The sequence below is a fragment of the Amblyomma maculatum genome, chromosome 2 (assembly GCF_055883805.1).
Source record: "Amblyomma maculatum isolate TAMU_Amacu chromosome 2, ASM5588380v1, whole genome shotgun sequence".
Taxonomy (NCBI): Eukaryota; Metazoa; Arthropoda; class Arachnida; order Ixodida; family Ixodidae; genus Amblyomma; species Amblyomma maculatum.
In genome coordinates this window covers 51894979-51922707 of record NC_139345.1, presented here as the reverse complement: position 1 = coordinate 51922707, position 27729 = coordinate 51894979, and the positions used below count along the sequence as shown (strand labels likewise).

Here is a 27729-nt window from a genome sequence, read left to right as displayed (position 1 = left end):
ATGAGGGAATCCGAGCCCCACAATTCAATGAGTGAGTGAGTGAGTGAGTGAGTGAGTGAGTGAGTGAGTGAGTGAGTGAGTGAGTGAGTGAGTGAGTGAGTGAGTGAGTGAGTGAGTGAGTGAGTGAGTGAGTGAGTGAGTGAGTGAGTGAGTGAGTGAGTGAGTGAGTGAGCGAGCGAGCGAGCGAGCGAGCGAGCGAGCGAGTGAGTGTGAGTGAGTGAGTGAGTGAGTGAGTGAGTGAGTGAGTGAGTGAGTGAGTGAGTGAGTGAGTGAGTGAGTGAGTGAGTGAGTGAGTGAGTGAGTGAGTGAGTGAGTGAGTGAGTGTCCACAGCTTCGATGAAGGACCCAAAATCTTCAATTTACAGAGCAGAGGGATGAGCGAGCGACCAACCGAAGCGACTTCTTTGGTTCAAATCATTCTGGTAGTACTAAAACCATGGCACGAGTTGGACATTATCTCTTTGACAGTTTGCCGCTGCTCTTCGCTTAGGGTAACCTGCTTGAAGAGAAAGCATTCTCTATACCGATACTAGGGGCTCGTAAGAATCATGTAACAATCGATTGCGCTGTGGTTTTCCTGGCACACTCAATGACAGTTAAAAATAGAGCTATAGGATATAGAAATAATGTAGGCTACGTAGTTCATATTTTGTTTTTCTTTTTCTTACCTTCTTTTCACTGGCCACGCTTTGCTTTAAAAACGGAGGCAGAAATGGTCGTTGCTTGCCGGATTTTAAGTCACGCGGCCGCTGCCAATACTAAAAGGCCGAAAGAAAAGAAATGAAAGCTTACAGAACATGGAGCCAGGCGTTCCTTCTCAGCTATGGAAAATGCATTGATACTTAACTGCAATTGTTGAGAAAACGAATCGCACCGCACAAGACTGCATGTTGCAAAAAATTAGAGTGGGGAGCAATTAAGCTCTGCCTTTAAGCATATGATGCAATAACATGGGGACCATCCACCGTATAAGCACGCATACATGACCTTCTAGCAGCACGTCTGAATCGCAATACAAGGGTCCCGGTAGGATGGTTGTGATATCACCCACTTAATGAGAAGAGATGCCCGAGACGGCATCTTCTGCCAAACGTAACGTCAAGCAACCCTACGTCTAATCAGTGAGCAGCCATGTCAGGTGCCAGCTACCGCCTGATTTTGTGCTTCACGGGGCTTCTCCCTACCGTGTTAAAACGGTTGCATGCGTGGTCGAGTGACTGCATGTGCGGTCGGGTGATGCCCTGTATTTGTTCGCCCCCCCCCCCCCTCCCCCAACATATACACACACACTTGCTTTTCACATAAACACATCTCTTCGTTCCTTCTCAGTGGTAACAATAACAAACATCTTTACTGAAGTTCTGAGAGACAGAGAGAGGCCACCCCAATATTCAAGGATCCCGTTGGCCGAGATTCCAAAGTGTAATTCCAAATTTGCAAGAAACTTGGCCAAAGATATTCAAGGGCTGTTCTGTCGCTGACTGTCATTTTCATACCCGCCTTACCTTGACACTAAGAAACTAGCGACATCTCTTAGCCGTCAGTAGCGAAAATGTGGTAATTCGACGGGGATATCCCAACGTGTAATTTTGATAGAACTGGAGTGTGCAACAAATTCTGCCTAAAACATTGCAATTATCGTGGCGGGCACTTCCTCCTCGGCGCAAAATCAGAGCTACAAAATGCTTCCTGCGCTCACAGCAACAATTCTCGTCGACCACATCCATCACAGAAAATCAAAGCACCGAACATTCCGCATTCTCGCAGCGATTCTGAGAGTGCAGCACTAGGCGCCGCGTTGTGGAAGACGTGTGAACTAGAAGAGTTAGTGCAGTTCAAAAATCAATCTAAACAGAAATTTAAAAAATATCGTCGATTTATAAGCTTCGTTAAAAGCTTTATCGCATCTACTTTTAAGGGGAAGCTTTAGCGTCCCCCTAATTTTTGTTCTACAAGTCTATGCTAAGTGCTGAGGTCAGTCTGGAGGAAGCTGTGCGCGGAGCGTGGCATACGGAACAGCTTAGAAGAGGGGAGGAATATCTGAAGCTTCAATTAGCTAGAGCAAATAAACGCGTTCCAGAAGCATGCAGGCCAACGGTCTGGATGTGCCGCATATATATATATATATATATATATATATATATATATATATATATATATATATATATATAGTGTCGATCAAAAACGGTAAATAAATTTGTAAATAGGTCTGCAGGATCTTGTTTTGAATACCTAAAGATCGAGTCTGGAATGCGTGCGTCGAACATCCCTTGACACCTTGATCTGGCGCCCTTGGGCCTTAAAGCCCTTGATCTGGCGTTCTTGGGAGAGTCCCCATAATGTTGAGTATCCGACTGCACACACGTGGCTCATGCGGATTCCAAGCTAGACATCCAGGTCTATGATCACACAAAACAGCTTTATTCGGAAGGAATTTATGCGTCTTTTACGTCAGGACAGCAAGTGGCACGTTAGTCAACTCCAGCAGGAGCAATAAACACATACCGGCATTACACTACAACGTTACTGGGCACAGTCTGCCGGCTTCAACGAACTAACAGACTACCACGTTGGGATGAGCACGAAGGACCAGAATGTGTTCGCGTGGCCATGAACGGTTACAATTAGATATGGGACTGCAACTATAAGGCGTCAGCTCATCGTGAACACTCCTAGCATGAAATCAACACTTGTTAGAAGCACGGCCTTTTCAACTGCGCGTATCTTCTTTTTCTTCAGCATTCAATTCTTTTTTCCTTCGGAGACGGAGAAATAGTTGACATTGTCAAAGTAACGTATCTAAAAGTTAACCTTTCAAATTAGCTTATAGTCAAGCTCGCCATTTAAAGGAGCGGCTCTAACATATAGGTTGTGCTTGCACTCGAGTGGCCCTAGTTGAACAACGCCCCCTGTGCTTTCAGTCATCGGTGGATACACCATTTAACTGCACCCTTAGCACTTAAGGAAAAAAAAAAAAAGCACGCCCCTAGCACAAGCACCAGTTGGGCAAGGCTCCACTAAGCTCACGCCGAGTCGTGTAGGCCTCGCAGTCCTCACGCTTAGCACCGCGATGAGCCATTTCTTCGGGACAATTAGTTGTGTGCAGTTGTGATCGCCGCGCGCGCGTGTGCGTCCCCATGGCCGGATGTACTATCTTCTGCCGAATAGTTCCTTGTGTGATTTCGCCGTAGTCCTTTTCTTCTTCTTCTTCGTGGTGGTTGTTCTCCGAGATGTCCTGGTAGTGCTAGTGTCCGGAGAAGCGTTCAGTTCGTCCAGCGCCTTCCTCAGCAAAATGCTGAACTGGTGCAGGTCGCCCTCCTCGGCTCGGTTCTCGCTCAGCTCGTCCGAGTGCGCCGTGTTCCCCTTCTTCATAAACCTGCGGGCGGAGCCCGACCACGATGGGATAAGCTTCATTGCCAAATCCTGAAGCAGCAGTCTGCATAGGCACCGAAGGAACACAATAGCGTGCCTGTCTACCAATGTTTATTGAACAGAAGTGCGGCGAACCCTTCACTCGTGTTTGGCTTGCAAGAAGAAAAAAAATGCAACCATTCAGCAAGTTGTACCGCGCAAAACTAGTATTTGGTGATAGATGATCTTGGATGCACTAAAATAAAAACTGCCCAACTAGAAAACATAACCAATAACTCTACACCGCGGCATGGCTGTTCACTAATATTTATATATGCGGCCACCGAAACTAATATTTCGTCCAACCTCTCTGCCTTTCCTATCAATAAACACATCTATCTATCTGAATCTAATCGTTCGTATATGAGATGCTGCATCTACGATCCCCGTAAAATACATTTGAACTGCCTTTGTAGCCTTTATGCGCGTGTCTGTCTAGTTTCGTCTCTGAGATGGCATTGGCAACCATCCACTTAACTTCGCGTGACATAGCCGAGAGTAGTGGTATCTAGTTGTGTTCCTTATTCATGTATCTGACACACTTATGCCACTTATTGAACTTTACATTTGCACCATGTAAGGACAACCCTTGCCCTCACATTTCGAGCCGATCTGGTCATCAGGTCTGCCGCAAGAGTTCCAATAGACAGTTAAGAAGCAAAACGTCCTGCCTGATAACTTTTGGCAAATGCGTTACTCATTATTGTTTGCTCGGGTCAAAACCTCGGCAGATGTCAATAGCGTGAATATCGCCAGCCCCCACTCCCCTCCCTTTTTCTTTTTTGCCTTTCATCTTGGGAAGGCAATTCTTCCCAAGATGGTCTTCTGGATTCCCATGTTTACAAAAAAAAAAAGAAGAAAAAGAACTGCCTTAATATTTATTTCTGTTCACAATAGAAAGATCATGTTGACGTTGTCCGTATTAACGTGATAAAAGAAAAATAATAAATGGGCCTCAATGGGCTCGATGCAATTTCACAATTTCTTTTCTCTGGGCGGAGAGTTTTCGCATTAAAGAGTACTTATTTCTTTAAAGTTTAAAGTTTGAAGGAATATAAAATTTAAACAAATTCATGTCATGAACATGCATGTAAATTACATCGTCAAAATTATTTGACACTATGGAATTCCGTCGTGTAATGACGTCACAACTTCTCGCTTAGAGGAATAGAGGAATGCGCGGCGCTCACTTGAAACCTCTCGACTTGATCCTGCTCATGAGTAGCCGGTCTATGTCTTGTCCTGGGTTGGGCTGGACCACACCGACGGCGTCCCTATCCTGGCGCTCCTCTTCGAGCTGAGCCGGCTGCATCATTTCCTGGCTCTGAGGCTCTTCCTGCTCCAGCTCCTCTTGCGTCCCCTCCTCTTCTTGCGTCTCCTCCTCTTGCCGAAGCTGTTCCTGCTGGGGTGGCCGTTTGGCCACGGAGTCCAGCTCCCGGATGGTGCGCAATACGCGCATTAGGTTCCCGGCGACCTCCCGCTTGAGCGCAGCCGTCTCAGCCTCGTACTCGGGGATGCGTCGCGATCGGGGCAGATGCTTCTCGCCAACCTTGCGCTGATGTCCGTCGCCGGCCGCCTCCGACGACGACGGCTGAGACCCACCACCGCCAGCGCGAAACCACGAGCTGGAAGAGCAATGTGGTGGAGCCTGTTACAGTTGAGGTAGTACATACGTCATCTCATGCCTAAAATGTGATACACGAAGCATTATGTGCAGCTAAAACCTGCTTTACTCTCATTTCGATCAAGTTGGGGCCCATTTCAGAAAGATGCTGCTGCATAGCCTGCATGTATATCGATGATCGACGAACTGCAATTAAAGTTACTGGGTGTACAACTTAGCAAAAATTAAAAAAAGCTTATACCACTTCTGAGGCCTCGTGAATGCTAGCGGACACTCGATTTCCATGCACTTTACTTCAAAGAATCCCCACCGGTATTCGGGAACATGGTGCGAGGCGTTGCGTCTACTTTCGGAGACGTTGCCAAACACATGTTTTCGGAGAGAAGCCAGCTGCAGTGGCGAGCCAAGATTTACAAGCTCGACAGGCGGGCGGCGGGTCCCGGGAACCTCGTGCAGCTTGATGACCACGTACGGGTGACCATGCAGGTAAGGTTTCAAAGTCGTCGACGTCGTCGTAGTTGTCGTCGTTGTCGTGGACTTGGTCGTCGACGGTGGCAGTGGTCGGTCACAGCCAATGACTGCAATGCATCCCAGTGCATATTTAGCAATGTCGAGGCTACGCTGTGTAAGACAGCGATGGTGCAACGAAAGATAACACGCGCAATCGAAGCAGACCCTCAGTCGCTCTCTCACTGACGCAGAAGGAGCTTTTTTACGTGAATCGCCAAAGCATCTCTGTAGTTTGACACGGACATTTAAATAAACATATTGATATCACCGATAAACCTCTCATAGAAGCAGTTGTGGAATTCCAAACGCACAATATCTCGCCGTAAATTTGTTCCAGATTAACTATTTTACTGTATTCAAAGGCGCTCCCTGCAAGTGAAATTACATACTTGTAAACATTCACGCTTGTCATAGTTTTTTTTTTTAATACATTTTAGCGGTTTTGTTTCCGCTAACGAAAACGTGAAGTCGCTAAGCGCCATTTCGAAATTTCGCAGGCACCCGCAACACAAGGACAGTTTGAGAGCAAGAAACGTTTCTGGTACAGTAAAAGTCTCGTGTAACGATGGCAGCGTAGTTCTGCTCAGATCTGCATTTCTACAATCAGTGTGCTTAGGCGAGATGCGAATTATATGCGCTAACACCATGGCTTAATTCACTCCGGTTTCGGGTCGCGCACAGTCCTAATCTACATTATGTACCAAGCTACAGAGATATTAAACCGTGCTTTAACCAAGCCGCCTGGACGTTCTTCCACGGTCTAGGAGTAGAGTGCCTAACTCAGGATCCAAAGGTTCTGTTAGGTTCCATTCCCATCTGAAAAGTGCTGCTCAAGTTGGCAGCTCTTTCCAATTCGACCATAACACGTGGTCTCGTGACGTCACCCAAACTGCCGGGATAGATACGAGAGTGTCACATGAGCGCCACTTCTGCACTAGCCTCGAGGCTCCATGAAGTTACACAGCGTGTCAATGGCGGAGAGGACCATCGAGTGCTAACGCAATGAAAATGTTTTGCATGGGTTAGGGCACCCTATTTAAATGAGAAGCGTCATTTGTTAATAAACGTCGCTAAGGCCATAGGACTAGCGGGCGCATCACAACAGCCAAGAGTTGTGTAAGGAAGCGTCTCTGTATAATGACAGAACTTATTACGGCTTGCCTGTACAGTGACAGAGCTTTGTTATCCACGATGGCGTAATATTACACTTGCAATCAAATTCCATATAATTCTAATTTTCCTTACCCTTTGGTATTGCCCCGATAACAATCGAACAGAACTGAGAAGGGCACTGAGAAGGGCACTGCGCCATACTGGCCTCACATTCATTGTATGCCGTCCATCCACTGCTTACTAACTGGAATGGAAGCATTAGGTGCAGCCAACTGCTCCGAGAAAAGACCTCATATTTCTCGTTTTCCGCCTTCACAAATAATTTAAAACTTTTACCCGCGGCAAAAGAAAAGTACTGAATAACAAGCCCAAAATGGTGGACTTTTAATATTAGCCACAACTCAAGCGAGGTATAAATGAATACGTTTCTAGTTTAATCTCTATGCAAGCACCAAAACGATCACTGGATCTTGCTCGTCGAAGTGCTTAATGCACAAACTCGCACTCATAGCTATGCCATTCGCCCCTGGTGGAAGGATATTCATCATTGATGTCAATTGATATTAAATTACAAGGGTTCAACGCTGCTGAACTAAATATTGAGCGAAAGCATTAGCTGCGGGTGACCGAGCGTTCTCCTTCTCTTTTTCTTCTTCCTCAGCCCACATATAAAGCCCCGCTTTAATCAACCCATATGAACGTGACTTGTGTCACGTTCATATGGGTTCAAGCCTTCGCGTGACGGCTGTGTCACGCGAAGGCTTGAAAGTGCGAGTAGTATTGCTTTCGCAATAAAACTCTCCAAGGCGCGTCTAAAGTATAGCGCTCCGCATTTACGCCGGCTATTTTCAAAATTCAGATACATTTCTTCCCATCTCCCTTGTTCCTCGTTGACTTATTTACAGTTGAAAGATCGTAAGTCGAAAGGCTGACTCATGCAAAGTCGCCACCATCGACAAACACGCGCGAGTTAATCGTGAAATGTTAAAACACAGCCTGTGTTATAGCCTATACCCTCAGGAGCAGGCCTTCACATTGAATCCCTTGAGGCGCCTTTCCTTCTAGGTCGTGAAAAAGAAAGAAAGAAAGAAAGAAAGAAAGAAAGAAAGAAAGAAAGAAAGAAAGAAAGAAAGAAAGAAAGAAAGAAAGAAAGAAAGAAAGAAAGAAAGAAAGAAAGAAAGAAAGAAAGAAAGAAAGAAAGAAGTGGTTAGGTCGCTCGACATCCGTGCCCAAGGATGCGGGATCGACTCCCAGCCGCGGCTGCCCCTATTCGATAGGGGCGAAAAGCAAGGCTCCCGTGTGCTATGCGATGTCTATGCACGTTAAAGAACCCCAGGTGGTCAAACTTTTCGGAGTCCTCCACTGCTCTCATAGCCTGAGTTGCTTTAGGACGTTAAGCCTCACAAAACGAAACCTAAAACCGAACCAAGGAAAGAGGACATAGGTAGTGTATTCAGGAGCGGCAAACTACACTCGAGCCGTCTTGAAAAAACAAAAAAAAACAAAAAAAAACAATAATAATAAACGTGGAACGTGCCTGGCTTCAGGCAGCCACGTTTCTTCTTCTTCTTTTTATTAATTTTTTTTTTGAGAAGGTGTCTTCTCGCGGGGTCCCTTCCTTGGAGCCGAGCACGCTATCCTCTCCTCCCCTCCCATCTAGTGGTAAATCTTTTCGGACTCTTCAATCACATAAAAATTCTGATGCTGCATGCGAAATATAATTATCGTACATATAATGTAACTCCGTTACAGCTGTTATAATGGTGTAATCCTTATGGCGTCGCTTACCAAGGAACAGCACATAGGTAGATCACCGAAAGTCACCTGCTCTATGCAAGCAATTTCGCTGTCTTGCACATGGTATGAAATGGTGAAGCAGCCTCGCCTACACTGATCGCACGCCTAACGTGCGCAGCTTATTGAAACCTAAGTTTAATGATTCGAGTGGCTCAGTGGTTGCGGGGCTGATCTGCCAAGCCCGAAAAAGTGGTCCCAGTCCCGGCTGTGGCAGCCGCGTTAGGGCGAGGAGAAATACAAGGCGACGGCGTAGAGTGTGATGTCATTACACGTAAAAGAACCCCAGCTCACTCATGGGTACGGCGCCTCTCATAACTCATGACTCTTCGGGTTGTTACGCACTATAAACGGTGAGCCTTCAGATGAGTGTAAAACTGCATTCAATTAGTTACTTGTCAGGTACTGCCTCATATCGATCAAGAGAGATATGGTGAATAATCGACAAACGCGTTCGATGCCATCTTCCATTTTCACGTCTCACGGATATAGAGTTTAAGTGTTCAATAAGCTATAAGATCGATTCCAGGTTTTAGAAACTGCTAGAAGACCTGCACGTTGAACTCTCTGTAGTATGCAAAAATACATCCTTGTAGCGAATTTTCTGCGATTTCGAGCTCACCATTCACCGTGGTCGGCGCGCAAGTCGTGGTTGTCGACGTCGTTGTCGTTTTGCGCGTCGTGGTTGTCGGAGTCGTCGTCTTCCTCGTAGTGGTAGTGGTCCTCGTGGTCGTCACGGGTAGCTCGCACATTCCTGCGTCAGCCTGGGCCTTGGCCGGCGGGTCATGAGCCCTCGCGTGCGTAGGGTGAGACGTCCTGTATCCAACGCTCGACCTGCTGCCCCAGAGCCGCGTGAGTGACGTCACATTGTCATGGTACGCGCCTTCGTCTCCGCCGCCGTTCGCACGATGCGACTGCTTGTGCTGAGGCTCCTGGGGCATGTAGTCACCCAGCTTGTACGCGTACCTTGCCTGCGTCGTCAGTGTATAGTAAAGGGTACAGTAGCAGAAACATGACAAGGAAGGTCATGAGGCAGAGCTCACCTGAGTGAAACTACATGTACTCTCACTTCTTAATACCAGGAAGCCATAGGCTGCTTGCTGTTCATTAGTACTCCTGCATCAAGACCTGGGCTCCTTTCAGTAAAATCGACTCTCACGGCGCGGGCCAAAAACAATCCCTTTCTACACTCACAATTCACCCTTCTGTGCCGCCGTCGACGACAGCAGCGCAGGAGCATGGCCACGTAGTGGGCCGTAATGGTTGCAATCCTGATTGGACCAAACGGCCCGTATACCTTTTGATGTGCTGCTGATTGCTTGTGAAACGGAGTACAGTCGATCCCGGGCGTATAGAATTGTTGCTTATATCGAACTCCCTGATTATTCTTTTCAAAGCACCATGCAAATTAATATAGGAGAGGTGTTTGCGTCTATCGAACTCCCACTCAGGGGACTATTCAATATTCAACGTGACAACGTGACAATATGTCGAATTGCGTGCCGTGCCCCTGCAAGAAGCGCTTCTCCTAGTGGCATCCCTGCGATATTTTTTCGCTCGCGGAGCCGGGTCAGCTTCGCAGCCTTGGGTATTTGCTCGCAACGCTAACGCTGTGAAACCGCTTGACGAGGTGAACGTCGAGTCTGACTGAAAGTGTCCTTCGGTCTTCCGGTTTGTTTTCAACGTGACATTTCTGTCTTGCGGAGAAGCCGAATACCGGTTGTGCAGTGAAGCCAGACTAGATGACTGAAGGCTAATGGCGGCTATCGTGTGGCCAGCTTCATTGTTGAAGGAGACGAAGAAATCAAATGTACCCTGTTTTCAGTGCACTATAGCGTTTTTTGTGTACCAGTAACAAAACGAATCTTGTCATGATCAGTGGCGGCTTTTCCCAAACCACCATCCGCAGCAGCTTTGATGTCAACCCAAATTATAGACCCTATTTTCTATTAGGTTTAGCAGACGGCAGTTGTGGCAACACTTCATTGTGGAGACGCCATAAATTTGGGTTGTTCGAAACTAAAAGCACGCAAAAAAATGTTTCAGACGCGTCGGTGCCGGTCTACCGGCGTTCTCCCTGCTGCGCGCCATTCATTTGTCGGACACTTGAGACGCCGTTTGCAACGCCGTCCAACCATAGAGCTCGGATTTCACTAACGCCGTGTCATAATTCGCCGTAGGCCCCCCTCTCTCTCTCTCTCTTTCCCCCTCTCCAATGTTGCGAACTCATCTGGTGGCGTAATTGATATATCAAATTAACGATATATCGAACTATTTTGCGATCTCTTCAAGTTCGATATATCCGGGATCGACTGTAGCAGCCCCGCTCAACCAACGAATATTTGGTCATATAATTGTATAGCTATGCTAATGAGTAATTATTGTCGTATGGCATTTTTCGCTTTGGTGTATTCCCCTTAACATTGGCCTAAACTTAGCAGGTCCCTTTTGCTTACCTCGTCAGTGCCATTTGTTTTTCCCTGCTGTCCGTGGGCGTTCTTCAAGGCCGCGATGGCATGGTGGCTGCCGTTGACCAGGCGGAACTTGACGATGTGCATCTTATAGCGCTGGGCGGCAGACTGTCCGTCGTGCTTGCCCTCTGCCGCGTTTGCGCCGCCCCTGTTGCCAGTGTTGACGCCCATGAACTGTGCCCGGCCATCGCTGCTGCGGCTGCGCAGCTTGTTCGCACCGCCACGCTTGAAGAGGTAGTCCTGCGAATGTGAGTTACTCTACACTAGAGCACTATACACAATCTACACTCTACACCATGACGCCGGCCCTCACAAAGTCACGTGAATCCGAAGCTCTAGCAGCCAGGGTGCAGAGTATACGTTGGAGGAATAGAGCGGACCAAGCGCACCTTTCCTTGATGGGGCTGGTACAGGTGGGTTACCGCCGCTGCGACGGGGGCTAGCCTGGCACCGAATTTTTATCTGTTCTAGGCCGTCATTGCACACGCCACCGCTGGTGGTGGACGACGGCTGTTGTTGCGGCGCGCGTCTTTCTTTCCCTCTTCCTTTTCTTTCTTATCTATATTCTTTTCTATCTGCACGAGGCAGCGGAGGTGGCTCAGCTACAGAGCCAGTAGCAGGCCCGTGCATTTTCTTTTCCTTCTTCCTACAGCCACAACAACAACACCTTTCCTTGCGTCCGAAAATCGCTTGCAAATTAAAATGCGTTTCCAGCTTGGCATTAGAAATAAAGTGTGCTATGATGACATCTAACTTCGTGCTGTTCACACTTCAGAGGCTGTAATCTGGGATTTAAAGGTAATATGTGTGCTTTCTTCTTAGTGCATTTTTTTTTATTTCATGAATGCAATGAAAACATATTCCATATATGGTCAATCCTGATATTAACTGGTGTCATTACTTCTAAATCTAATACTGCTATGAAAAAATTTATCAAATAAGCTGTGATTAACAGATTAAGAGCGGTTCTACCGAGGAATTGCTTTTCGAATGGCTTTCATTCTCCCTGCGTTGAATGCCGGTTGCCAGGATCGTGCCCGAAATAAGGCTTGAAATAGAAGTATTCAACAACGCTACACCCAACTTCTGCCACACGGTGGGCTGTGCTGCCACGGTAAGGGGTTCTGCTATGCCAGAAGGCTGACTAACAGATTTTTTTAAAATGTTCTTATAGTTTCTCGTCGACACAGCTTGGTACTTACTTCAAGTGCCGCGCGTGGCTCGACACAGTGTTCTAGCTGCTTCTCGTTGACTGTCATGCCCTATTGTATGCATAGTAGCAGAAAAGGTTTCGATGGGCTAAATATAAAAAATAACGTTCATCTTCAGTTGTATTTTTGACTTCTTTCACTGGTATTCATGCTTCGCGAAAAATTCCCTGCAAATGAATGCATTTAGGGACCGCTGGTACTTCAACTGAAAGACTGGCGTACGTCAATGGTGTTTAGGTCATAGCAACTGTGCTTTTTTTATATTACTTGGAGAGCCGCTTAAGCCGCATGTCCATGCAGTACGAGTGGCCGCCAAAGCACCCAACATGGAAGGTTGAACCTATGATGTAGCGGCACTTAATTTTAGCGGGGCAGCGGTGTTTTGAACCTTGCAGTTTTTTGCCGGCGTTTATATTTACTTCACCTTGATAAAGAAAAAAAGCTAGTTGCATAATCTGCATAATTATTGCGCATGATCAAGCTGAGTTAACAGCGGCGTAGAGGCCGGCTTAGCAGACTTAGGTCACGTGAGCTCGACGTTGCTTTTAACACGAGGGTAATTGTTCGTGCGTTACGGCTTTGTCCTAATATATTTACTTTCGAGCTACTTACCGCTCGAAGTGCAACGTCCGAAAAATGCCAGTGAAAACAAAAGTGACAGCTAATTAACGTCGCCCTCGGCGGTGACTTCGTCGACCCTAACGAAACTTGACCGTGTCTATACGGTTTCAGCCTTCAAGGCGACCACTGCCGAGCAACTATAAATTCAAATGTAATTGAAATCGACGGCCATAAAAACGCCGTTCTGCTGTGCAAAAAAAAAAAAAATAAAACAAAAAATACTAGTAATAAATGCGTAAGCACTTCACAACAGTTATTCTTTTTTTTTTCCCCCCCGTAACGTCCATTTTTTGAGGATATCCTCTAAGCCCATGGTTGTGTTCATCATTGTTTTACTTTGTCTCCTTTTCAATATTATCTCATTACACCTTGCGCTATAGTCTCCTGCGCTCAATGTCGCCACCCTGTGTTAAAATATAAACTTTATTTTGCTGATAACCCACTAAAGAAATGTTCCCTAATGCCTCTAGGCAATTTAGGGAGCTTGTTTTTGTTTTTTCTTAAGGAGACATTACGCAACGTGGAGAACTTGACATAATACGACGTAATATCTACATTCGCTCAGTGCGACGCGTAGCCTGATGGCAGCTCTATATAACTGATCCGGTGAATGAATTATGTTCCGTACGAAACACTGTGAGTGGGTCGTGTATACAGCATACGCAAACAGGCCAACGGTAGGGGAAAATATTCTGTTGTCAGTCATCCCGTTAAATGGACTACAGTTCCCGGTTGAAGGTGCATGAAGCTGAAGTACTTGTCGCGTATACGTATCTCATATCGAGGGCCGAAAAGTATATCCGTCAGCGTACGAGCTTTTCAAGTCTTTGTTGTGTTATTGCGCACATAAGCGTCGCACCTTGATGAAGTCGAAGAGCTCTTCGTCATCCTTGCGCTCCTCGCTGATGCTGTGCTTCGAGGGGTCCTTGGAGAGCACCTCCTGAGAAAATTACAACACGACGTCACTAGACTGCAGACGTTCTGCTAAAGTTCAGCCAGCGTATATTCCTATTTACTTTCAGAGAAGGCAAGTTATCTTTGTAGAAATCATTGCTGCATCTCACACCACAAATTTACCAACCAAATATCGAACAATTTGCGCGTAGCTCTGCCCGAATTTGAACTTGCAATACAGAGACTATACACATGCACTCTTCTTAATGCGACTGGGGATAGAATCCCGATCACGAAACCTGTGCGTATCAATCTAAGCACTGGCTTCCTGGCACTCTTTGCTATTTGAACATTTAAAGTTTAGCATCTTGTGTGGTGGTAGTGGTAAAACTTTTACTGTGGTACATTACAAGTGTTGAGGTGGTTCCTGATCCCGGCTGGTGTCTGTCAGGCCGTGCCTGGCAGCGACCGCTTCAGCCCAGTCGACCAGCATCTTTTGCGCTGCTGGGTCCGAGCTGGAGACCGCGATCGCCCAACCCTCTTGTTCCGTGAGGCCCCATTGGGGCGGTGGCTTCAAGTCTTCGCATAGAAACATTATGTGATTGAAGGTGGCTCTAGGTGCGCCACATAGAGAGCATGTGGGGTCGTACCGGCCCGTGTGTGCCAAGGCCAACCAAGCTGGGGAGGGAAATGTTTTGGCTTGTAGCTGTCGCCAGATTATTTGTTGAGGTTTTGAGAGAGAGGTATGAGGTGGGGGATGTAAGAATCGTTGTTCTCGGTAGTGAAGTGTTATGTTATGATAGGTGAGAAGTGTGTCCCGCGTGCTTTCCCAGTCTTCGGTATGCCCCGCTCGGTTGACGTGCGCTCGAGCAGTTGAGTGGGCTGCATCGTTACCGGGGTTGTCTGCCTGGCCTGGTACCCAGACGATGTGAATGGGTCGGGGTGCTGTGGAGCAAGAGGTCAAGATTTGATGGGCGACTGGGTATTTTCCCTCGTGCGAAATTTTTATTGCCCGGTTTAGAATCGCTGACATTGAGTGTGGCAGTAAAAGAGGTTTCTGCCGACGTTCAAAGTCTTCTGAGTATACAGATGCATACATGATGACATAGCTTATGCGACCCGCCCAGGCGGCTTGACTGCTGAACATGAAGACGTGGGTTCAATCCCGGTCCCGGCCGCAGCTTTTCAGCTTAGGCGAAAAGCAATTCGACCGTGTATACTGCGACATCACTGCACGTTAACGAACCCCAAATGGTTGAAATTTCTGGAGTCCTCCACAACTCGCCCCTCATGCTGTGAGTTCCTTTGGATTAATAAACCCTCTAAACTAAACCGAACACCGCTCATTCGAGGCATATTTGTTGCGTCACAAAACGCAATGTCTTGGTCCTGCATTGCTTGCGCAGTACACAGCTCCAGCGACAGTTGGTCGCAGGAAGTGTATAAACGGTCATCTTGCACGCGCCGTGCTATGGGCGACCGTAGGAATGATAATCTCGCACACCATCGGCGCAGGAAGGGGCTTCCTCCTCAGGTGACACCTGCATGTTCAGCAAGGCTGTTTCTTGAACTAGTTGGTGGAGTTTTGCTCACGCACATTTTTATCTGTTCTGGCTTTCAAAAAAAAAAAAGAACAAGAAAAAGCTTTCGTTGAGTGAGGTGGAAAAACACGGGAAGCTGCAGACTTTCACCGAGACGCCTGTGGAGCTACGAACTGCTCGCCACCGTTGATGCCAGACCGGATCTATAGCGCGCGAACAATCAACGGAAGAAGTCTGCTTTGTTTGGAAATTGGTTCGATGAATTCCTGACTCGCAGAAGCCACAGGGAGTTTGCGCGTAACACCGAGGACGCCGCATACTGACAGCTCACTTTGGTCTGGATCACCCGATTGAGACAAGCACATCATACGTGCGACCACCTCGACACTGCAGCTACGTTTCATCAGCACGACGACCGCCATAATAGCACTCGAGGCGTGCGCGTAGCTTATTATCCAGTACATTGTCACTGGACGGCTCTGCACACCACACAGTATGTACACCACGCGGAGTGCATGAATCAGTTGTCACTACTTGTGCTACATAGGATCCACTCTAAACCAAAAAGTAATTATTAAGTCCCATTACACAGAGGAGGCAGGAAGATGTAATCCGTGAAGAACCCAAAACAAAACGAACAAAGGGTAGTGGTCTCGAACTCCTATTGCTATGAGGGCCGCATGGAGCCCGAAAACACGGGAGAGAAAAAGCAGAAACGGTAAACAAAAACAATTAGATTTGGTTGCGGGGCTTATAACGTCCCAAAGCGACACAGGCTATGAGAGACGCCACAGTGGAGGGCTCCAGAAATTTCGACCACCTGGGGTTCTTTAACGCGCACTGACGTCACACAACACACGGACGCCTGGCTTTTCACCCCCATCGAAAAGCAGCAGCCGCGGCAGAGGATCGATCCCGCATTCCTGGGCACAGAGGGCGAGCGCCCTATCCACTGCGCCACCACGGCAGGGTAAGAGAAGAAAAACAAGAAAATTAAAGAACAATATATAAAAAATTAAAATCAACCGAAAAGTGCAACTCCAAGATAACACCCTCTGTTCTTCTTGAAAAGGAAATAAGACGTGAGCTTCATTCTGCTCGAACGTCGGACGGACGTCACTTTAGGATGCTCCGGAAGGGTACAGTGGTTAATAACCTCCACAGTCACTTGTCCTCGAAAGGGGGGGGGGGGGGGAAGCATGTGGATTTGGAGATGAGAGGATGGGTTGTCTGGTTTCTTGCTCTTGAAGGCTACTGATATTCGTCCGAAGTTCACACTGACTAAGGTGCCAACGCCTTGCTTCTTTCCACAGGGAAAGTGTGTGCCGTTTGGGTACGAAGAATTAAATTGGAAAATGGTTCTGGTGGTACAGCCGACTGGCAAGGCTGGCATGTGCTATCGGAAGAAAGATTGAAATTTAGCGGAATTTTATAGCTCTGCTGGCTACGTCTTTAGGTCCCTGATATAAAGAAATTTTCAGTGCGCTTGCCAAGGTTTCTGCAAGAGGACTTGCCTCGGACGAAGACAATTTCTCTTGCCGGAATATTGATTTACGCACTAAACCTCCTCTTCGATGGCTGCTCATTTTGCATTGTGGTGAAAGCGCTATTGTGGTTGGTCCTTTGGGGTTAATTACTCTACCACAACTTTTTGTCCTCAGTCTCAAAAAAAAAAAAAAAAAAGATCAAGAACACGAAAGACAGGTTACTCTTAGAGAGTGACTTCTAAATGGACTTTGGCATTACTTATTTATCCCGTTAACAAACCATTCACCGCGCGAACTAAGAGGTGCAATCAGTCCAAACCATTCACCGCGCGAACTAAGAGGTGCAATCAGTCCAATTTTACCCGGCTATAGATAACCCAATTCCATGCCTTCACAGCAAAGCCTTTGCTCCCAAACAAAATCCTGGTAAACCGAGCGTCTGTTTAGTCTAACAGGCTCTAGAACAAACTACACTTAAAACAATCACTCCTTCAGATATTAACGGCGAAAAGAAGTGCAATTCGTCACCCCGTAGTAAGAATTCATAGCGAGCACTTCACTGGTTGACTGCTTTGGGTTGCTCCCTAGAGTAATAAATAATTGGAGGGACCCTGGTCTAATATTTTATCCTTGACTTTCTCTCACTTCTCTTACATACAGAATCAAAACCCCATTGGCTGTGAAAAAAAAAAAAGAAAAATACACATATGACTTCTGGCACACTTGTTGTTCAAAAACCGGGAGCGGGGGCTACCTCCCAAGCGAACTCGTTTCAGAACTTCGCATTCGACTTTTCAACGCAGGGAAGATTAAACGCTACCTGGTGCTCTTCGTAGACTTGGTGCTGCACGAGCAGGTACGGCCTCTTCCTGTTGTCAGCGGACTCCGCGGACGAGACGATCAACGCCAACAGGAGAAGGGCGTAGCAGGATCGGGCCAGCGTAGCGGCCGGCCGCCGTAGGCTACTCGTCAAGCTCATGTTCAGGTTCGGAGTTTCGCCGGGCGCAACGTTGGGCAAACTGCGTGCATACGGTAACAACAACGGTGCTTTTTCAGTCTGACCATGGCCAGGAATGGTTTATTTAATAAATAGTTGTAGCTTCGCGCAATTTCGTAAGAATCACGGCTGCTACGAGGCAAACGATGAAAAGGAGACGCGGCTGTTCGCAGTCCCGTATTCGAGAGGAGGAAAGGAAAAGAAGCCATCTCCTGTACGCACAATGTGGTATGCGTATGTCTAGTTGAATATAAAAGCGAATCAATACGACCTCTTCGAATAGCACATGAGTTATGTTGCCCTGCTTTTGGATTGCGTAAATTTAGCACTCCGAAAATCAAAAGACAAATATACAAGAAAACAGCGCAGAGAGCAACGCACACGAGTACAGGGATAAAAAAAAAATAACTTTTAGACGTTTTTTCTCACTAGTATATACCATAGAGAATTCCGTTCGGACCACGGCGAAGAAAATTGCCCGAGTTTCAAGGTGGTTCCTTCAGAGGTGTACATAAGGTTAGCTGCATGTCGAACGCATTCACAATTATTTGCAGTGACCGGACAAAGTCAGATGCGGTGAAATAACTTAGATAAACTTCTTTTGTTCTATGCCGAACGTGCGGAGATGGGCTTATGTTGCACATGCGTTGCATCGATGTCACGGCGCCCGCAGTACCCGAGACCGGAATCACGGCGGTAACCTGCGTGTTTTTCCAATCCTCTTATCTCTGCTTGCTCCGACCTGCACTGTGGAAGCCTTGTACTCCACTATGAAGCTCGTGTTATGTCCCTTGTATTTTCAAATCTGCTCTCTGAAATCGGACTTATTTTGCCGTGGCGCGGGGATTATTACATTATACAGTGTACGAGGTAAAGGTCGCGTAGGACGGGAGGAGGATAATATTGGGTTCAGTGAAGTGGGAGGGGGGGGGGGGGGGGGCGCATACGCGTAAGTGAACCGGCACTTACCTCGCGACGCGGGTGCACAGTCGTCCTCGGCGCGGCGACCTCACTGGTCTGCCGCAGTGGTGCGGCCACCGCAGAGCCGCCTACGCGTGGGCAACTGTTCCTACCCGCCAACCGAGCAGCCGAGGCGTCGTCCAGTGCTGCACAGGGGAGCAATGGCGAGCAGAGGACTGACTCTTCCTCTTCGTCACTAGCCATATTCTTCGGTGTGGAAGCATACATCTTGGATTATACAAATATATAAGTTTGTTTTCGTACATTTGCCCGGACTACGCACGTAAACTGTAAAAAGTAAATTGTGCGAACTAAAACGATGATTTTAAATAATAAGTTATAATATTGTTTATTTTTTATTACTAGGATACTTCAACGAGCAGCTTAAAGATATATGGTTGCCACAGTATCTGTCGAGTTGAACGCTAAAGCTAAAAAACGCAGTTGGTAGATGACGTGACATACAACATTTACATAAGAGATAGGTCAGGTTACTCGAATTGTGCTAATAGAAAGCATTTCTAGCCTCGAAAGTTGCGTGGGCAGGAGTTGTGGATAGAGCATGTGTCGGCAGAGCATGTCCTCACGAGCTGTAAATAGATTAAAAAGAAAATAACTATTGCCGCGATTCAAAATTTAAAATTATTTTAGCAACACGAACTCCTAATTTTTAGGTTATCTATCATACAATCAAATCGACATTATCAATTATATTATGTCACCTACGACGAATTCTGGTCAATCCCCCACTGTGGGTATGTGCCATTATAACGAGGGAGAAGAAGAAGAAGAAGACTGAGCTATGAATTGTGTGATTAAAGCGATGCATGTCCGACCAATTTTAGAATTTGGATCTGTATTGTTTTCCGGTTCTCCTGCTAACAAAATTCGTCCGATTGTTCTTTTGGAGCGGAAAACGCTTAATTTATGTCTTGGGCTTCCCAAATTTGTGGCTAGTGTACTTTACCTTGAAGCCTGAAGCTAGACTACAATTTTTTACTGTCCAGACGTGTCTAAAGGTATATGAATCACATTTTTATCGCTTCCTGTCAGTGCTTTGTTGTCAGCCGGCCTCCTTTTTTGGAGTCAACTGACCTCGGTTTCATACCCCGCAGGTAATATTAGTGCAAAATTTGTTACAACTTTTAAACGTGATCCTCTCTGACATTCTTCCAGCAAAAGTCAGTGGATCTTCGATTCAAATTGTCTACGATGACATTTTCCCCAATAGCGCAAAACACTTATCACCTCGCATTTAAAATGGGTTATTAGCAGATCATTTACAAAGTATTTCCATTATCATAATGATAACAACTGTTCCTCTTAATATCATGAAAAGGCAGGCGTTGAAATATACTGTCCGTAGCTAGACTGGGCTTTTTCTGTTCGACTTCCGGATTTTACCCCAATTTTACAGGCGGAGTTTTTGGGCTGTGGTGCTTGCTCTGCGCAAACTATACCCACCGTACTCAGCAGTGGCTGTAGTTACAGACTCTTATTCCTTGGGCTCGTCGCACTCTTTGAATATGGAATCGCGAATCGCAAACACCTTTCTTTCATTGCTTCCTTCACGTTTGAGCCTCATACATACGGTGTGGCCGTTCCAGGTCGCAGCAATGTGACAGCCAATGAGGTTGCTGATAGACAAGCTAAAGAGTCTCTCAATGACCCTGTGTTTCCTATCCTTCCCGCTACAGCGCATATTACAGCAGTGCGATTTCGTAGGCGCTCCTTATTAAGCCCGCAGGCTGTATCTATTTTGACATCTGATGACTACGCGCATATCAAGTATTCCTGGAGTAAGAAGCCCTGTCAATCACGGCATATTGATGTCTCTAGCAAGGCTGCACTGCCGTATCCCGCCCCTAAATTTTTGTATGCACAGGTCTGGTTTGTCGCTTACTCCCAGCTGCCCATTCTGCCAGGAACCGGAATCAATAGAACATTCCTTGCTTTTTTTCCGCCGTTTCACAATGATGAGAAGACGGTATTTGGAGAAGTCGTTGCAACAGTTAAGACTTAATTTGAGCAGCCAGATCTTATTGTCGTTCGGTGCCACCATGCTTGTGTACAGCCACAGGTATGTTTTTAACGCCATTCAAAACTTTTTAATAGAACCTAAACGTCTGCCTTGCTAATATGGTTTGAATTTTTTAATCTGTAGATACAAATCTCACAGCGTTCACCTCCTGCGTGCGTTATGAATTATCATTTATATTACTTTTTTTTTCATATTTTACTTTCCTTCTCTCTTCCCTAGTAATATTTTCTTTTTTGCGGTTTATTTACACATCTCAAGAACAAATATCTCTGCACCCCAATTCATGGCCGATCCCCCTGTGTAGGTATGTGCCATCAATTTAGAGGAGAACAGCTCGCACCAGAGCGAACAGATCAGCTCCTTTGGAGCAGCCACAACAGCATTATAGTATCGCAGCAGTTTTTTTTTTTCTTTATTGCACGGGAAACTTAACAAAACAAATAAATTCCAGCAGCTCATGCCTCGAATCACTGGTCTTCATAATGCCAGCACGCCATACACTATAAACTCCCCGCCATCAAAAGTGTCGAAATTCCGGGAGGCAGGCACAAGCATCGAGGTATGGTACCCAGCTTGGCGGTTCTTCTAGGGCAGCATATACGTCCTTGTACCGAAGCGCGCTGCTCTCGGAATGAAGGCTTCGATGATCGCGGATATTCGACATGGCGGTCCATCATAAGGTTCTTCCACAAAGCGAGTAGTTACATCACCATAAATAAATCCCAAGGCACATCACAGTTTTTCTCAACAGGCACAAACTAAATACTGCGTGGTGTGATTTCAGTATCCTTCTCAAGCATTCGCTGTAATATATCCCAGAAGAGCATATCATCACGGCACAGAATAAGACAATGATAAATGGTCTCTGGCGTGTTACACAGGTGATGATTCACCGGTAATGACACAGACATCTCCTTGGCCCATGCCTTAACAGAGAGCGCTGACGTGGGAATTAAAAAAAAAAAAAGGAAGAACTCTCCTGCAACAGACTAGATGCACACGCGCTCAGCGCGCTTTGAAACGCTGGTGTCAAGGAATTTCTGATAAGGTTAGTGATAGAAAGGTATAGGGAACAAAGACTCGGGTTCTGGGTCATCTGCCTTCTGGATCTGGGTAAGTTTACAGGTAATCTAAAGAGATCGCGTACTGGGGGAATTGAAGGTGCCCGCAACCTTCTCGAGGAATCCCTATAAAAATCTCTTCATGCGCCAGTCCAGTCGGTTCGAATAGGTAAGGCAAATGAGGAATAAGATGCTTAATAAGTATCAGTTCAGTTCAGTCGTTCAGCCGTGTCCGACTCTTCGTGACCCCATAGACCATATCACGCCACGCTTTGCGGTCTCTCACTATCTTCCTAACATCACATAACTTCATCTGCAGCGCCTCGAGGATGCCATCTAACCATCGCGTTCGCTGCCTACCCATTCTCCGGTAACCCTCAACCTTTCCCAACATCAAAGCTTTCTCCAGCGACTGCTCTCTTCACCTGTCGCCGCATAGCCAAGATTTCTGAATCCCGGTACGCTCCTCTGTTGCGAACCTGGTGCAGAGGAACCCCTGGGTAGCAAAGGGGACCACAATACAATGATAAGTATACAGCTACTAAAAAGGGATAGTGTGCCAACTTGAAAAAGAAAAAAAGAAACGCGAAGCAATTTGATCCATGAAGAAGTGAATAACGCCTATTCCGCAGAACCTATAGGAAGGAAGAAACAGATTGTCACGATGCATGGGCTCCCATTGAGAGCACCACACGAAAATTGCAAATATTCTGTGTGAATATCTGCGCCTTCTCTCGCGCACAATGCAGAGATGTAAGCAAGCTTCTCAAACAAGATGATTTTGCCGGCTTGTGTCCGAGAGAGTACTGATTTGATGACCCATCCGTGCCCGGGTTTGTCGTCTCATAGCCAAGATTTCTGAATCCCGGTATGCTCCTCTGTTGTGAACCTGGTGCATAGGAATCCCTGGGTAGCGAAGGGGACCACAATCCCAGCATATTCCACCAAAAGGGCTCGGCCTTGTACCCCACTGACCCAACGAAATCCTTTGGATTTGCCTAAAGAGCCGTACCTGATACCTCGAAAAACTGTTCGATCAAAAGGAAAGCATCGACACTTTCTTGTCGGAACAAAAAAAAAGAAAAAGAAAAAGCGACATAAATAGCATAAGACAAAAACCAATTTCACGTTTCAAGTTGTTATTAATGCCGAGTATTTAAGATGTAGAGCAAACAACAAAGGCAACAATGGACAACCTTGGAGTGACTTATTTCAGCGGGATAGGTTTGGTTACCTCGGTTAACAAATAGCCTTGTATACGACTCTTTATAGTGTAGTCTTAGGCTCTATACTACCACCGCACCCGAGAACGCATCTTTCAAAGCTGAAACACAGATTGTATAGGTGTTGTTGACCTCTAAACTTATGGCACATACCCGCACAGGGGATAAGCCAAGAATTGGGGTGCAGAGAGGTTTTTAGAGATGTTTGTATAGAGCTTTATCACCCTAATATTGCAACACATTGTCGCGATGTGAAGTGAACATAATTGTCTTCATGAAGTTCCATCTGCGCCTCTCCTTCATTTACCCGATATAAATACGCCATACGCCATCTTGACAAGTACAGACGATGCCCGCGAGCATAGTGTCGGAGGAATCCGCCGGGTGGCGTGAGAGATATTCGCAATACTTTCGCATTTCCTTGCGTAAGACGACTTCATTGCACACTATAACTTTTTTATTGCCGCTGTGCACAAGATATATGTTCTGTAAGTTAACCAAACCGCGTTTTAATTTTGTAATGGGCTTTAGCACCCCAACATTGCAAAAAAAAAGAATAGCGCAAAGTCAACTTCTTTTCGTTTAGCCAGAACAATATTGTTTTCACAGAATTCCTTTTGCACTTATATAGTCATTTTTAGAACAAATAAGAGTGTCGTCATTATTGAACAGCAGTTCACATTTGCGACGCATACTATCAGAGATGCCGTGTATCATATCCTCAGACCAGTACTCTTCAATATAGATTGGGTTACACCAAAATGCTCTATTTATTTTTTTATCACTTATCTTGCCGTTTAACCCATTTGATGTGTTTAGTCTCTCGTGCGACAAACCTGAAAAAAAAAAAAAAGAAGACGGTCATCACCCAGGCTTCTTCCTCTCTCGGGACAAACACTGTAGAGGCGCAAAGATAAATCAATAGCGGTATGGGAATATCTAAGCAGTTTCTAATGCGACAACAGGGTTATGCTTTTTTGTTTACTTTATAATCTCTTCAATATCATTATGTCTCATCTCTGTTAGCTATAATTCATCATACTATTCACCTGGTTCCAGTAATATTGCAGACGGTTTCAGATGCTTCATCCATCTCGCGTGGGACTAGTGAACTGACTTATCTGGGAACTATTCTTCGTCTATTATTTTTATACTATCTTTTTGTTATTCCTAACTATGTTTTCCTTTTTTCTGTCTCCAAAATTAAAGCTCAGGAAGCCCCAGTACCACCCTCAACTATATTTGTCAGTAAACCTGACTTGCTCAAACGCCTAATATCTGCCATTTTTAAGAGATTTTTAGGAGGGAAACAATGACAACGACTTATATGTCAGCTGGAATTGTTTTTCCGTTTTTTTCTTTTCTTGGGACTGTAACAAATCAAGGTAAATGGCCAGTCTTGGTTGTGTGTCATTTCTGGTTGATTTGGTTTGGTTTATGGGATTTAACGTCGTAAAGCGACTCAGGCTATTCGAGACGCCGTAGTGGAGGACTCCAGAAATTTCGACCACCTGGGGTTCTTTAACGTACACTGACATCGCACAGCACACGGGCGCCTTGCTTTTAGCCGCCTCCACCCAAAAGCGGCCCGGCGGAGCTGTGTGCCATTTCTATACGGAGCAAAAAATAAAAACAACAGTGACAGTGATAGTATTAGCTGGGACATCATCACTTCCCCCACCTTGATAAGAACATCGAATCAGCAGTATTCGTGGGACGATTCCCCCAAGACTACATTACTGATCGGGCAACATTCTCAATAGCACCTTCTCCAAGAGAAAATCGCCTATGCTAATATCTAGACCTCTTGTTTATTTCAATTTTTCTGGCTATTGGCGGCTATAAATGATGAAGGCAGATGTTCAAAGTTAAAGAAGCATCCATTGTTTACTTCGGTAATCGGACAAAACCCCCAGCAGTGATTCAATGGTTAAGACACTCGAGTTTTTGACCTCTAGGACGCGCGTTCGATCCTAGGCGCGGTGGACCCGTCTAGCTGGAGGCGAACCGCAATGCGCCCCTCGCCTGTGCGATGCCGATGCACGGCAAAATACACCAGGTGGTCGAAATAAATCGGAAGCCCTCCGCCCAGTAGTAACACAGCTGCCAATTCGAGAAGTTAAGCCCAATATTCTACTTCTACTGCTACTGCTACTACTACTACTATTATTAGTACGCGCTCGACTACTGTTCCCATGGGACGCGGAATCGAATCCCGGCCTCAGCGGCCGTTTTTCGATGGAGGCGAAAAGCAAGGTGCCCGTGTGCTTTAAAGAACCCCAGGTGGTCGAAATTTCCGGAGTCCTCTGTCCACTTTCACTCCCACCCTCCTCCCTTCCCTTACGGCGCGGTTCAGGTGTCCACAGAAACAAATGTGACAGATACTGCGCCTTTCCCTTCCTGTAAACCAACCAACCTTCACTACGGCGTCTCTCATAGCCTAAGTCGCTTTGGGACGTTAAACCCCACAAACCAAACCAACCAACAAAACCAAGGCGCTCGTGTGCTAGGCGATGACAGCGGACGTTAAAGAACCCCAGTCGGTAGAAATTCCTGGAGCCTTCCACTACGGCGTCTCTAACAGTCTGAGTAGCTTTGAGATGTTAAACCTCACAAACAAAACCGTACTACACACTCTTACTATTGAACTACAGCTTGTGGGGATTCACAATCCCCTGCCTCTTATATAACGACGACGCGTAGTTAACATGCGTGATTACGCGCGCTGGTAGAGAGGTTGGCGGAGGCGAGGGCACGCTGGCCACCCCCCGCCGCCTCCTGGTCTCCTGCGGCGACGCTGCCGCGGGCTTCCCTCTTTCCTGCCGGCGTTACCGGGAGACGAGTCGAGGAGTGCGCCTGGAGCAACTGACTCGGGGCTTTTCGGCGGTTGAGCGTGCACGCGCGCGGTTCACGATTTCCGCCGAGGAGTGCCCCGCCGGGGTGGTGCAGTGGTAAAATGCCCGACTACTGTGCCGGAGTTCCCGGGATCGAATCCCGGCCTCGGCGGCGCATTCTTGCGAGAATAACTCCCATAAGCTACTGCTACCACCCCCCTATATTACTGCAGCTACTACCACAACTGTGAATAATAATAATAATAATAATAATAATAATAATAATAATAATAATAATAATAATAATAATAATAATAATAATAATAATAATAATAATAATAATAATAATAATAATAATAATAACGACAATAATAATAATAATAATAAGATGGAGGCGAAAAGTGAGTCGCCCATGTGCTGTTCGATGTCAGTGCACGTTAAAGAACCCCAAGTGGTCGAAATTTCCGGAGTCCTCCACTACGGCGTCTCTCATAGCCTGAGTTGCTTTGGGACGTTAAACCCAACAAACCAAACCAAACCAATAATAATAATAATAAGAAGAAGAAGAAGAACAACAACAACAATAACAATCTTTATTTTAATGTGCGCAGGAAGAACCATATGGTCTTGGTGCTGCAACTAAAATAAGAATAAAAAATGCACAAGCAAGCTTTACACACAAAAAAAAAAGACAACAGAAGAAACGAATAACACATAAAACTGACTTTAGATAAAATAAATCACGTAGATAACGAAATCAATGAGTGACATGTCTTGCAGACATGTTACTCATTGTCATGTCATGACAATGAGTGACAGTGACAATGGACATGCCATCACAAAAAACGATAAACAGAAAAAAAAAGAACAAAGGATAGTCATTGAATATAGTAATTCAGAAATATGCAGAAAATAAACAACCAATCTAGGCGCAGCAAGTATGTAGGACCTAAAATACAAGTTAGAAATACAGGGAAACAGAATAAAGAAATACAATTGAACGCGGCACAATCAAATACGCAGTTTTAAAGTTAAAATATCAATAAGAAACGATAAACAAACAGTTGACGACACAGACAGCATTAAACAGAAGAAAAGGCACGAGGGAAATAAATACTATTTATACATTAGAAAATGGAAGTTATATTTGATAAAATAATAAATAAATAAAATAATAATAATAATAATAATAATAATAATAATAATAATAATAATAATAATAATAATAATAATAATAATAATAATAATAATAATAATAATAATAATAATAATAATAGATGCCTAGCCCTTGTGAAAATGAAACAGCAATGAAAGGATTCGAATCCACAACCTTCGATGTTTCAGAGGATGATACCATGCGCTCTCCCTTTTGAAGTCATGATACTTAATTCCTCAATTGAAAAAGACAAGAAGCACACACAAGCATGCCAACTAAAGTAAAGGAGGAAAAGAACGCGCGGCTGCCTGTTTTAAGTCAATACACTGCAGGAGACGTATATTCTAATGCATTAATCTTTCATTGTATTCTCTAGTCTAAAGACAGAGGCTTTTATTTTATTGGAGATAAAAAAAAAAAACGATTGGAGCAGCATTTTTTCATCACACCTTGGCACCCTACGCTCTTTCACTTGAGCTTGCTCCAATGCATACATTTTTAATTTGCTTCAATGCAGTGTTTTCACTCCAGTTACAGAGCGTTATTGCAAGCGAATCATTTTGGCTACATGCACGATAGCTCCCCGTCCTTTTAGAGACACGTACGACCGCCACCTGTAGTAAGCGATTAGACGCATTCGCATTTTCACAGCACTGTCCTTGAGACAAGACAATGCCTCAGGCGAACAATGAGGTAAGGCCCTAACCAACAACCGCAGTAAATGATTCACGTGCCACTTTGGGTCTCTTCTGCGTAGCTGAAAATCTGTGAAAAATCGGC

The 27729-nt window shown here is 45.7% G+C and overlaps 1 protein-coding gene across 1 annotated transcript; it reads right to left on the bottom strand.

Moving 5' to 3' along the window:
* Positions 1–3150: 3150 nt before the first annotated feature.
* LOC146198629 (uncharacterized) lies at positions 3151–18862 on the bottom strand. The gene is made up of 8 exons (XM_084591943.1): positions 18756–18862; positions 17498–17696; positions 13615–13695; positions 10909–11163; positions 9075–9423; positions 5346–5613; positions 4602–5036; positions 3151–3436 (listed from the first exon to the last, which is right to left on the bottom strand). The coding sequence occupies exons 1-8, from the start codon at positions 18860–18862 to the stop codon at positions 3151–3153; spliced, it is 1980 nt and encodes a 659-aa protein (XP_084448069.1).
* Positions 18863–27729: the final 8867 nt, after the last annotated feature.

Bases quoted from the DNA above. Each gene is read 5' to 3' on its own strand.
- LOC146198629 (XM_084591943.1), bottom strand. From the start codon at position 18,862: ATGTATGCTTCCACACCGAAGAATATGGCTAGTGACGAAGAGGAAGAG. The intron at 11,164-13,614 runs GTGCGACGCTTA...TCACATTCGCAG, and splicing joins AGCTCTTCGACTTCATCAAG to GACTACCTCTTCAAGCGTGG. The intron at 3,437-4,601 runs GTGAGCGCCGCG...GTGCCTATGCAG, and splicing joins ATCAAGTCGAGAGGTTTCAA to ACTGCTGCTTCAGGATTTGG.